The 12,481-nt window shown below is 41.8% G+C and overlaps 1 protein-coding gene across 5 annotated transcripts in view; it reads left to right on the top strand.

Annotated features, from left to right (window-relative positions):
- Positions 1-12,481, top strand: part of LOC116861374 (serine/threonine-protein kinase Sgk3) — a 139,665-nt gene that overhangs the window by 63,338 nt on the left and 63,846 nt on the right. For 4 of the 5 annotated variants that reach the window (XM_032847908.1, XM_032847907.1, XM_032847911.1 and 1 more), the window contains exon 2: positions 6,520-6,732. In XM_032847908.1, the coding sequence (XP_032703799.1) occupies positions 6,655-6,732 (78 nt within the window). In that variant the 5' untranslated portion in view covers positions 6,520-6,654. Of the gene's footprint in view, positions 1-113; positions 125-6,519; positions 6,733-12,481 lie in introns of those variants that run through there. The other variant, XM_032847909.1, reaches the window with a different exon arrangement.

Below are 12,481 nucleotides of genomic sequence, written 5' to 3' on the forward strand. Positions count from 1 at the left end.
CAAGATGAGCAAATGTTTCCTGCCCCCCATCATGCCAGAGGCATGAAATCAACCAGCAGCTAGAAAGCAGGGGGGCCTAAAGTGTGCAGGCTGTCGAGGTCAGCATCCCAGGGCGTGGAGCAGGGTGGATATGGATCTGAACAGACACAGAGGATATCCAGCAGAGTCCTCCCCTTCCTGTCCTTCAGTATTCCCTCTTATACTTTGGGCATAACACTTATGTTCCTAACTCAGGGGAAATACAGTCTGTCACTGACAGGCACTGTATTCAGTGCATTCACACTCCCACCTGGAACCACTGCCAGTGTTCAGAGAAGGAAACAGAGAAGAAAACTAAACTAAAACAAAATTGCTATAGTCTTGGCATCTGTGGCTAGTCTTTTGCCTCAAGTTGATAATATTACCTATTTTATGTTCCCCTACCCTCTTCCAACACCCTAGCTTGTCAGAGTTTCCTGGTGGAGGACCCCAAACATTCATTCCCACAGGATCCAAGTCTGTTTATTGAGTTGCCAGTTTTCCATTGACCAGTACTGTTAGACATGCCCCACCGAACTTCTTTAATTCAAATATATGTGTGTGTGTGTGTGTGTGTGTGTGTGTGTATGTATTTTAAGATTTTATTTATTTGACAGACAGAGATCACAAGTAGGCAGAGAGGCAGGCAGAGAGAGAGGAGGAAGCAGGCTCCCTGCTGAGCAATGTGCCTGATGCAGGGCCTGATTCCAGGACCCTGAGACCATGACCTGAGTCGAAGGCAGAGGCTTTAACTCACTGAGCCACCCAGGCACCCCTGAATCTCCTTAATTCAGACATAATTCCCCTCCCCACGCTGTGTAATGACATCCAAGTTTCCTCCTGGAAATCCAGATTGGTCACTTTACTGGGGCAGTGACCATTTTCTTATCAGGTTGGATGGCTTGATAAACCACACATGGCTAAGGGATAGGCTTAGCTTTCAGTTTAACAGGACTAGACTGTTTTCTTGGTGAAAGCATCCCTCCACCAAACCCGACGTTGTCTTGAGAAGGAAAGGGTTATAGTGTCATGTTAAAGCAGAGGTTCTGGAATGAGACATCACTTCAGGTTCTGATTCCGCCAACTATTTGCCTCAGTGACTTCAAGCAGTTACTTAGCCCAATTCCGTGTCTTTTAGCTCCCATGTAAAATGAGAGTGACAATAGTATCTCCTAGGGTTACTGTGAAGATTAAATATCAACCCAGTGCCTAGCACACAGTAATAATAACCATCACTATGGTTACTGGTATTAAAATACATTATAGAGTTGAAAGTACAAGTTTGTAAAACAGTATTTTCCATCATTTTAATATATGAGTACACACATACTCATAATACAGACACATTCTCACACCCATATATGTTTATAGACATATAGAAAAAAATGAAATATTTGCCAAAAATATTGACTGTACATGTCTGTTGTGTGCTAAGATGATGGATATTTTTCTATGGCTTTTTTATATGCCTTTAATTTTTATGATTATTATTTTTGTATTCAAATGGCAAAGTTACTCAGTGAATTTTATGAATAATTTGAAAATGACTCAAGAAGGTAATTGAGCCAAATTTTATCACATAAAAACAGAGTTTTTAGCCCAGGTTTAGTCTTCCTTACTGATGAAATCAGGGAGAATATCATGCTTCAGCCAGTTGCGTCTTTTTGAGAACTGAAGGTGCATTGAGTCAGGGACCATTGCTGTTCTGATACTAGTTTATATGTTGCTAATGGGTCTCCAGGTCAACAAAATGATTTGTATTGTCAGAGAGCCGTGCAAACACAGACATTGCCTTAAGATTGAATATGAGTACTACAGAAACTGATATGACAAATACTTGATCATTCAGGAACCTTCCATGTTTAGGCATCAAAAGCAAGCAAAGAGGAGGCCTAGGTGGCTTAGATGGTTGATCATCTGCCTTCGCTTCAGGTCTTGCTCTCCAGGTCCTGGGATCGAGCCGCATGTCCACCTCCTGGCTCCATGGGGAGTCTCCTTTTCCCTCTCCCTCTGCCCTTACCTGCCTGTGCTCTCTCTGTCTTTCTCTCTCTCTCTCAAATGAATAAATAAAATCTTAAAAAAAAAAAAAAGGCAAGCAAAGAAGTGTAAGCAATGATTCATAGCACCAAGATGAGTGAATTGCTTCTGAAAGAGTGATTTCATTTTCTCAGATATTTCTGCACTTCTTTGGAATTTCTGATCCCACGAAGTTCAGGCCAGGTCACAGTGGAAAATAAGTACATCTTTTCTTTGAGGTCTAATAGATTGATTCTCTCAGGATGCTCACAAATTCCCAGAAGTCTTAGATCTGAGTTTGGTAAATACCTTCAACAACTTTCTGCTTCTCAGTCATCTAACCAGTTAAAATAATCTTAACTTGGCACAGCCAATGTCCACTCCTTCCAGTACATCTGCAAACCTCTCCTTTTAATTTTTATTTTACTTTATTTTTTTAAGATTTTATTTATTTTATTTATTTGACAGAGAGAGATCATAAGTAGGCAGAGAGGCAGTCAGAGAGAGGGGGGAAGCAGGCTCCCTGCCGAGCAGAGAGCCTGATGCAGGGCTTGATCCAGGACCCCGGGATCATGACCTGAGCCGAAGGCAGAGGTTTAACCTACTGAGCCACCCAGGCGCCCCTTCTCCTCCTTTTTAAACTTTTTAAAATGTTTATTTACAAAAAATGAAAGTACAACGTATGGGAATACTCTCTCCCCTTTGAAAAACAATTCAAATCTTGTTCTTTCCAGCTCTTTTACCAGTGAGCTATCCTTTAGCCATTGGCCACAAGTCAGCATAGATACATACCTTGGGCATGCATTTCTCCTGGCACCACATGTACTGCTCAGAATTGTGCCTAATGGGAAGAGTTCCCTTCACCACTCTGTCAGGACCATCCCTTAGTAGAGCTACAGTGTCTCATTTCTGGTTGGGGCTAGCATACCGTGCATGTCCATTCACAAATGGGCATGTCTTTTCTCTCCTCTGCTAACTGATCGTAGGATCCTCTCCATGAGTGTGTGGTGCCAGAGCTTACGAGGAAGGTGTTACAAGTACCAGGTTTTCCTGCGGTTTACTTGTGCCTTCCAGACCTGCTCAGGCCCAGTCTTGCTTTCAGCATACCAAGTGGAAAGCTTTTGTACAGTCCAGTTTTATTAATTGATTGGTCAGATAATACTTCTCATGACGGGCTGTTCTTACTACATAGTCTCTTGGTTTCCTGTGGGCAGGGATATAATCTTTGCCAGAGCTGAGTAGCAAGCCAGGAACCAAATGGAAGAAACTTATTGACAGTACCCTAAGGAGTCTGTAACTCTTACTCTTCTCTGGATGCTTGTCAGAGGCTTCTTACCCCATCCCTGTCTGCCATGTCATTTGTAGTACTAGTGGGTGTGCTAAAGCATAGCCCCAAGAGTTAGGGCAGCTTTTACTGCTGAAGAACCTTCTCTTAAATCAGGCCCCGGTAAAAACTGGCAGCCTCATGGGTTACCCAGTATATAAGTCAGAGCGGCATATTCACGTATAAAGCTCACCAGTTATGTTATGTCTTTCTTAGTGGACATGGTGCCAAGTGTAGCAATTTTACTTCAGATGCAATATCCTGCCTCAGACCTCTGGAACCATAGAAACCGTCAATGTGGTGGATCCCTGAACTTCCATGGCTTTTATCCTCCATTCTCTGGCTTGTACGTATATCTTACAAAGGCATCCTGAGTGCTTGCTACTTCTTTGTTCACAAGATCCGATTGACATAATGCCATCCCTGTGATGGACCAGTGTGGAGATCTTTGGGATACTGAGATGATCGAGGTCCTTCCAGACTATATTATGGCAGTGCAGAAATAGCCCTCAGGTAAAACATTGAAGGTGCACTGCTGTCTGGCACTTGGTGGGAAATTGCGTCATACTGTTCTTACTGATGATGATGGAAAAGGAAGCATTTGCTGGGTCAGCAGTTATCTACCAGCTAGCAGAGGTTTTGCTCATTTTCTCCAGCAAGAAGTATCACATTTAGAAGTGCAGCCATGATTGGCCTCACCATCTGTTGTTATGTTCCAAGATCTTTCTGGCTTTTGGCAAGGAAAAAAAGGAGATATAATAGGAATCAACGCCTCTGTATCCTTCAATGTTTTTGATAGTAGTACCGATTTCTGAGCTTCTCCCATGGATGTGGTACAGCTTTTGGTTTACTTTCATAGTAGGGAGAGGGGAAGAGTTCCAGGGGTTTCTTCCTGGCCCTTTCTTCCGTATGGCTTTTATGACATAGGACAGGGAACTAATGTGGGAGCTTGGCCAGTTACCAAGTATATCCATTTGCACAAAAATTTTAGGACTAGGGAGGTAACCACAGGATGGGCCTGTGTTCTCATGGTACCCACCATGGGATACCAGGGTTGACTTCATCACTCATCTCTTTCCTGGAATGAGATAGGTGCTCTGACCTGTGGGCCCTGCTTTGGATCTTCAGGGATTAGTGTCAGTTTAGGTCTAGTGTCTAGTAACCCTTGAAAGGACTATACATTTCTCTTTCCCCAGTGGGCAGTCACACCTGTGCATGGGTGCAGGTCTCTCTCAGGGAGGTCTGGAAAAAGACCGTGGCCATTATAGGATCACAGTAATCTCCTATTTAGTCCTCCTCAATCCTTTGAATGTACTCCCATATATGCTCTTCAGACTCCTGCTGGTAAAAATTTCTGAGATTCTGCAAATTTTCCAGTATAAAAGTGGTCTCTTCCCAGAGTTGGCTTTGAACTTCTTCCTCGGTTCTTGTGGAGCTAACTGTCGTTAGGGTGCAATGAGGGGTGATAGGAATAGGTAGTTAGGAGAATTGGCATCCCCCTAAGTGCTGGGCTCTATACTAAATTGCCTACTATGCTTGTGCTCTGGGTATCTTGTATGAAACAACTTATCCTGCTTCCGAGCTCTTTCCCCCCTCATCTGTTTCTGATGCCATTTAATGTCATACCTTATTGTCCCTTCCAAAGGGAAGACCTGAGACTTGATGTCCTCCTCTAGTTCTGCTCCTGTGGATTGTGCACAGTTAGGCACAAACAGACATTCAAGCTCGTACATAATACGGTACCAGCAGGGCCCACCATGCCCCGGGTCTCACATTCTCAAGGGATAGGTGTGGAAAGTGTAGCACTGTGACTTCCACTGTCTTGTCATTTCTGCTACAGATAGAGAATGGGCTGATACGGGTCTCGGGCTCCTAGGCAAGGTTAATCTGCCTTAGAAGAGCTAAGGTTCCACCTGCTCTGATTCTGTGGCAGTAGAGCGCTGGGACTGCAGGCAAGACTTTGATCAGGTGTCCACCCTGGTCTAATGGGTGAGCTAAAGAAGATAGCTGCTGTTATGCGGCACTCTGAGCTTAGGAGTGGGTCAGCTACATATCTATGTTTTCTGACAACTAATTCAACTACATGTAAATCCTTCTTGACTGCATTCATCCAGTCTAGCAAAGTGGGTTTTGAATCCTCTCAAAGGAAGCACCCTTATAACCAGTTCAAACTCACCATACCTGAATATGCAATGCCTACTGGTAGATATTTAAAATCATTGCTTCACTATAATTTATTTACAATTATTAGATCTGTCGGTGTGACTTCCTAAAATTAGTCACCAGGGAAGCTGGCAAAGTAACTCTTTAAAGGGTATTATTTTGTATCAGTGGAGAGATTGGGCTGCTGTGTGTAGCAAAAGTGACATCAGTTTGACATTTCAAGCCCTTTGTCCTCAGGCAGAATGATAATAACATAATTGTATTTGTTCTATAGGGAGATTGTAATATCTTTGACCAGGGGCCCAGGGCATAAAATGCATAAAATGCAGCTTAGCACAGTGGTTAAGAGTCAAGACTGGAGCCACACAGCCTGGGTTCACATCCTGGATGGGTTAATTTATTTAATGTCTCCATGTCTCAGTTGCCTCACATCTAAAACAGGAGTAAATAATTACTATATAGGATCCTAATCTGAAGCAGGCTTTACCTGCTCATCTTGATGCAAGAAGTCTGAAACACACTTTGGGGGTGCCTGGCCCAGCTCAGTCAGAAGAGCAAGTGCCTCTGAATCCCAGGCCCATGAGTTCAAGCCCCACCTTGGGTGTAGAGATTACTTAAATAAATAAACTTAAAAAAAATAAAATGGAAAAAACACATTGAAAAACCCTGCTCGAAATCTAACAAAATAGAACCCTTTTAGGTGCAAGTTGGCGTCAGTTCACCTGAACTGTAGCTCCTAGAATTTCTTCATAGTAAGGAAGGCAGGTGGGACACACGTGTTTGATTGTGGTATAGCTATTGATGGGGCAGAAAAACTATATCTCTAACCTGGGCTGTGCTTTAGGATCAAATGTAAATTCCTGCCAGAATAAGCATAAAATGGGTCCTGTGAATAATGACAAATCATTGTATTTTTAAATTATTTTGCTAATCCATGCTTTCTTTTTTCTTTTTCTTTTCTTTTCTTTTTTTTTTTTTTTTTTTCCCTGTTGATTAAGGTTGCATGATGGAATTTGAATATTACCTCAAGAGGTTTTATGTTTTGGATTAGCTAACTGTGTCCTCTGCTGATTATTTCTTCGGACTTATTTTTTGGTGTCCTTTTGAGACAATAAACTCAAAGGGATTATAACATGGACTACAAGGAAAGCTGCCCAAGTGTCAGCATTCCCAGTTCTGATGAACACAGAGAGAAAAAGAAGAGGTTTACTGTAAGTATGTAATATAAAGCGTATGGAGAAAAAAAATGAATATAGATAATATTTCCATATCTGCTTTTGTTCTTCCCTAACCTAGAACTCCTCCATCTGATGTTTCCACATAATCCAGATCTTACACACCTTTAAAATTATATATCCTCCACGGTCTTCCCTTTGTACTGTAACAGAATATAGTTTCCTTTTCAGATTTTTCCCTGTTTATTTATCCCCTGGGAAAAGGTAATGAAACTCCAGTAGATCCTCTCACTAGAAATTGTGCAGGCACAGTGATCTACAAACATGCACATAATTTCACATGCATTGTCAGGAAGTGAATGGACTCCAGAAGTCATGGATCCCATGTTAAGAACCCCTGTCTTGCAATTTCCACAGCACCTTTCTTATGACATTAACCATCTTCTACCTCAGTTTTGAAGTATTTAATCCAGTATTTTATCTCTTTTTTTACCTGAAAGGCAAAGTCCATTTCTAATTTTATCTTTTTTATCACCGTAATATCTAATATGGAACTATAAAGAATAAACACAGTGAATGTTTGCTGAATCATTGTATCAGTGAGAGTAGCCATTTCTCTAATTAGTGTAATGAAACATCCTGTTTTATTTCCAGTAGTCCTGTTTGTGTGTATATTCAGAGATCCCCTGCCCTCCTCCCCCTGAAACAGTATCATTTATCTTGTCTATAACTGATTTGCTCTTCCTTGTAATCTTCCACCACCTGCTGAGTAGTATAAAGAAACTCATTTAAGTCAATTCTGTTTAACACTTAGTTTGAGCTAAAATTTAAGCAGTTCTTTTAAGTTAAAAGGCTAAGGCTGTCTTCATTCTACTCTATTTCTCCTATTTGAACACACGCCTCTCCAACTTGACATCATGGTGTATGAGTGGAGAGGTGTCCCCTTTCATGGTATTTATTGAGTCAGTGATTGACCTTATGGTAGCCTGCTGAAGGCTCTTGCATTCTTGTCAGCCCTCTAGATCTTTGCTGTTCCGGATGTAGCATGACTGATCTGGCAAACAGCCAGCTGTAGTTGACCTGATCTAGCCCTGGACATTTTGTTGGCATCCACTGCTGGCATCTGCAGTCAATCAACTGATTTGTTATCTATTCTCTGTTGGCTTAGCCAGAGTGGTGGTGACTTGCTGACCCAGCTTCCTCTTGGCTCTTGATAGCTGTAGACCCCACTGAGGCTCCGCCATTCCTTTCACTGCTCTTGATTCAGGTGGTCTATCCCGACCTCTGACCTGAGGATCACCTCACTTCAGCCAGTTGCATCCATGACAAATGACTTTCAACTCAGAGTTCATGTCACATGGGAAAACTGAGGAGTTAAACTAAACCCTTCGGTCTGATCATTCCAGTCTCCTCCTCCTTTCCTTCATTCCTTCCTTCCTTCATTTTTAAGATTTTATTTATTTATTTGTCAGAGAGAGAGAGCAAACATGCAGGGGGAGTGGCAGGTAGAGGAAGAAGCAGGCTTTTTGCGGAGCAAGGAGCCTAATGTTGGACTTGATCCCAGGACCCTGGGATCATGACCTGAGCTGAAGGCAGATGCTTAACTGACTGAGCCACCCACGTGTATTTTTGTTTTGTTTTGTTTTTAAGATTCTATTTATTTATTTGTCAGAGAGAGAGAGAGAGAGCGCAAGCGCGATCCAGTCTCCTTTCTTAAGTAGGTGGGGCTGGAACCCCCAATGACACTTTTCTCCCGAAGTCCCAGACAAGGAACTGGAAACAGCTTCTGTCCTTCTCTCCTCTGTTTTCCTTTCCTTTTCTTTTTTCAAAAAATTTATTTATTTGATAGAGATCACAAGTAGGCAGAGAGGCAAGCAGAGAGAGAGGGAGAAGCAGACTCCCTGCTGAGCAGAGAGCCCAATGTGGGGCTTGATTCCAGAACCCTGGGATCATGACCTGAGCCGAAGACAGAGGCTTTAACCCACTGAGCCACCCAGGCGCCCCTGTTTTCCTTTTCTTAATAAATGTACTTCCATACCCTGTACCAAAGCCCAGAGGAGAGACTGAGGAAAGACTGCAGTGTGTGTCTGGCCATTTCCCTCTGCTCAGTGTCTGTTAAAGCAGTATCTTAAAAATTGTTCATTTATTCCACAATCTTAAAAGCAAGTCTTAGAAACGTCACATTGATGGTAAATAAGAGGTCAGTGTACCTCAGTAAAATAGTGAAGTGTGTGAAAGTTTTTTTTCCTTCCCTCTTTTTTTTTTTTTTTTTTTTTAAGCCCATAAGCATTCTGTCCTTCAAGGGCATAACCTCCTGCCGAGTTTGATGGAAGTGTATGTATAACAAACACAGGCAGTGAGTTATCTCAGTGTCCATTTACTTTTCATAATAGAGGTATTTTTGTGCCATCTGTGAAAGGTTCAGGAAGTCTGTAGCATTGCTCTTACCCAGCTGTTCCCAGAGCTGTCCCCTGCATTCTTGAAGGCCTCCTACAGATCACTTTGTTCATTTCCTTGCTTCAGATTATCAAATGTTGCCTTCGTAGAGAGGCTTTTTCGGACCACCCTATATAAAATAGTACCTTCACAGCCCTCCCTACTCCTACTCTTTACAGTACAGTAGAGGTGTACAGTAGAGTACGCCTACTGTCTGTCCTGCTTACCCTATTTAATTTTGGGGGGGCGGTGGTTGGTGAGGGGCAGAGAGAGAGGGAAAGAGAATCTTAAGCAGCCTCCAAGCTCAGCAGAGACCCCAACACAGGGCTTAATCTCAAAACCCTGAGATCATGATCTGAGCCGAAATCAAGTGTCAGATTCTTAGCCAACTGAGCTCCCCAGGTGCATCACCCGTTTTTTTTAGTATAGGCTCCACATCCAGCATGGAGTCCGCCGCAGGACTTGAACTGACAACCCTGAGATCAAGAACTGAGCTGAGATCAAAAGTCAGATACTTACCCAACTGAGCTACCCAGGTGCCTCTACCCTATTTAGCTTTTTTTTTTTTTTTTTTAAGATTGTATTTATTTGACAGAGACACAGCAAGAGAGGGAACACAGGCAGAAAGGGGGAGAATCAGGCTTCCTGCCAAGCAGAGAGCCTGATGTGGGTCTCGATCCCAGGACCCTGGGATCATGACCTGAGCTGAAGGCAGATGCTTAATGACTGAGCCACCCATGTGCCCCTACCCTCTTTAATTTTTTATTAGCAGTTATCACTACTTGATATATTTTGTGTTTATTTATGACTAGACTAGACTACTAGCAAGATCCTTTGAAATAAGAACTTCCTTCACTGTTGCTTTATCAGTACCCAGAACAGAGTTGGATATTTTAGAAGTATTTGTTGAATTGATGTTGAATGAAGAGTAGTACTGAGTTCACATGTTAGTTGCTGATCACTACAGGGCAATCCTCAAGAACCTCTGTTCTAGTCAACACAGATAGACCCTACCTTACCCAACGCAGACTCTGTGTTGAGCCTCAGTGGGTCCCAGATGCCTGTGTCATACTTGGGAATGAAAACAGAGATTGTGTTATTTGCTATTTGATAATATTTTTATACTCTAGTTCTCATGTCTTTTATATAGATCTATACTATGAAGCTTCCTACAGAGAAATGCATTATCTTCTAGGATGTCTTAACTTAAACCAAGTTTAAATTATACTTTCATTATTTATCCGTTCAACAAATTGTCATTGAGTTTTTGCGTCATGCTAGGTGCTGTTCTAGGCACTGGGGGTATGGTAGGTAGCAAGAATGATAACAGCCCTTGCTCTCAAGGAACTCACTTTCTGGTGGTAAAAGACAGGCAGTAAGGAAATACTAAAAAAAATAATAATAATTTTATATTGTAATAAGTATTGTACTGCTATCTGTGAATTCTTGTGCATCTTTTGCAAATGAAAGTGTTTTTTAAAATTTGAAGAGTTTGTTGTTACCTGTTGGTGTTTTATTTGAATTCACGTAATAGGCCCTTGTTTAGGGCACTTTGGTGGTTCAGTCACTTAAGTGTCTGCCTTTGGCTCAGGTCATGATCCCGAGGTCCTGGGATGGAGCCGTGAGTTAGGCTTTCTCTTTCTCTGCTTTCTCCTTCTCTCAAATAAATAAATAAAATCTTAAAAAAAAAATAAGCCCTTGTTCATAAGTCATACGGCTGATTGGTAACTTCATGGGGCTTTATCTGAAGCAGGGCTGCTTGTGCCTGGAGCCTATTTGTGGCTTCTAGTCTTGGCTGTCCTTGGGTAACCATGGGAAACCACCTTACCATACTAGGAAGACAGCATAGCTAATTCAAGAAGCTTGCAATCATCTAAACCTAAGTTTCTGATTCTTTGCTAGCAGTCCTGTCTGATCCTGAGTGCTCCATGAGTTAAATCTGTAATCTGGTCTTAGAAACACCATAGCTTCAGCGGCCCCTTAACCAGGTTCTTTATCCTCTACTTCCCTCTTCTCTCCCTCGTGAGCCGTATCATCTTACAAATAAATCTGGGGTCTTACATCAACAGCTTCCTCTAAGACTACTTGATGCCTTCTTGGTTAAGACCAGAAGAGCCATGTTATCACCCAACACCAGATGTGTGTAGCTCATATAGGTGCCTGGGTGCCCTTTTCCTCTCAGTCTATGTAATCCATCACTTAACTCCAGTGACTGATACCGAGGACTTTGTTTCACCTTCCAGGTAGGACCTTATCCTCTCTCTCACAGAGGAATGTGGTTTGCAACCTGGGACACTTCTCACTGTGCTTTTGCTAATGTGACCATATCTTACAGAGTGCTACAGAATTCTCATTCTAATCACATGCAGTCTCAGAGAGTTGCTTTCCTCAGAGTATTATCTAACTATGAACTTGTGAGCATAGCTTTCAATCTTTTATGAGAGAGGATAGTTTATACATATTTGTATGCCCATGTTCTAAAATAAACCCGGTTTTCGCCAAGCTGTGGACAGCTGTATTGTAAACTCCAAAGTAATTCCTATCTCTTTAATTCATAACCCAAGTCATACATCATTGAGCTTTTCCTCAAACACCTTGGTTCTTGTTACTTTTCTCTTTAGAAATGACACATGGAGCATCTGGGTGGCATACTTGGTTAAGTGTCCGACTCTTGGTTTCAGGTCAGGTCATGATCTCAGGGTTCCGGGGTCAAGCCCTGTGTCAGGCTCTCTGCTCAGTGTAGAGTCTGCTTAAGACTGTCTTCATCTCCCTCTGCCCTTCTCCACCCCTCGTGCTTCTCTCTCTCTTTCTCTCTCAAATTAATCTTTAAAAAAGGAAGGAAAAAAAAGAAATGAAACAGATATTTAGAGTCCCAAAACATCCTCTCTACATTATTATGTTGAATTATACTCTGAGAATATGGGATGGGATGAATTATCAGAATTCTGTTTTATAATGGTTGATGATTTGATACTGGCTCTGGTATATAAAGGGTTAAAAGATTTGCATTTTAGTCTCATAAGTCTGTGAATTTGGGCAAATTATTAAACTTTTTGAGCCATAATTTCTAACGTATATAGTAAGGGTTATAGTATTTGTTCTGCTTACTTCATAGGGTTGTTGACTCTGGTTATACGATGTTATATATATTTATATATGATTATTAAACACAGGTAAGGTAGTAGTAGGAAGTCTGAGGATAATTCCTGGTTTGAAAAATACTGTGTACAAGATAACCTAGAAGGAGAAGAACTTTTAGCTGAGTCTTTACTGTGTGCCAGGCATCACTTTTGAAAATACTCTATAATTTCAAGATAATGGTTACTGCTGGGGAAGAAGAGAGGAGAAT

Source organism: Lontra canadensis, unplaced genomic scaffold (assembly GCF_010015895.1).
Source record: "Lontra canadensis isolate GAN:19392208 unplaced genomic scaffold, GSC_riverotter_1.0 scaffold195, whole genome shotgun sequence".
NCBI classification, from domain to species: domain Eukaryota; kingdom Metazoa; phylum Chordata; class Mammalia; order Carnivora; family Mustelidae; genus Lontra; species Lontra canadensis.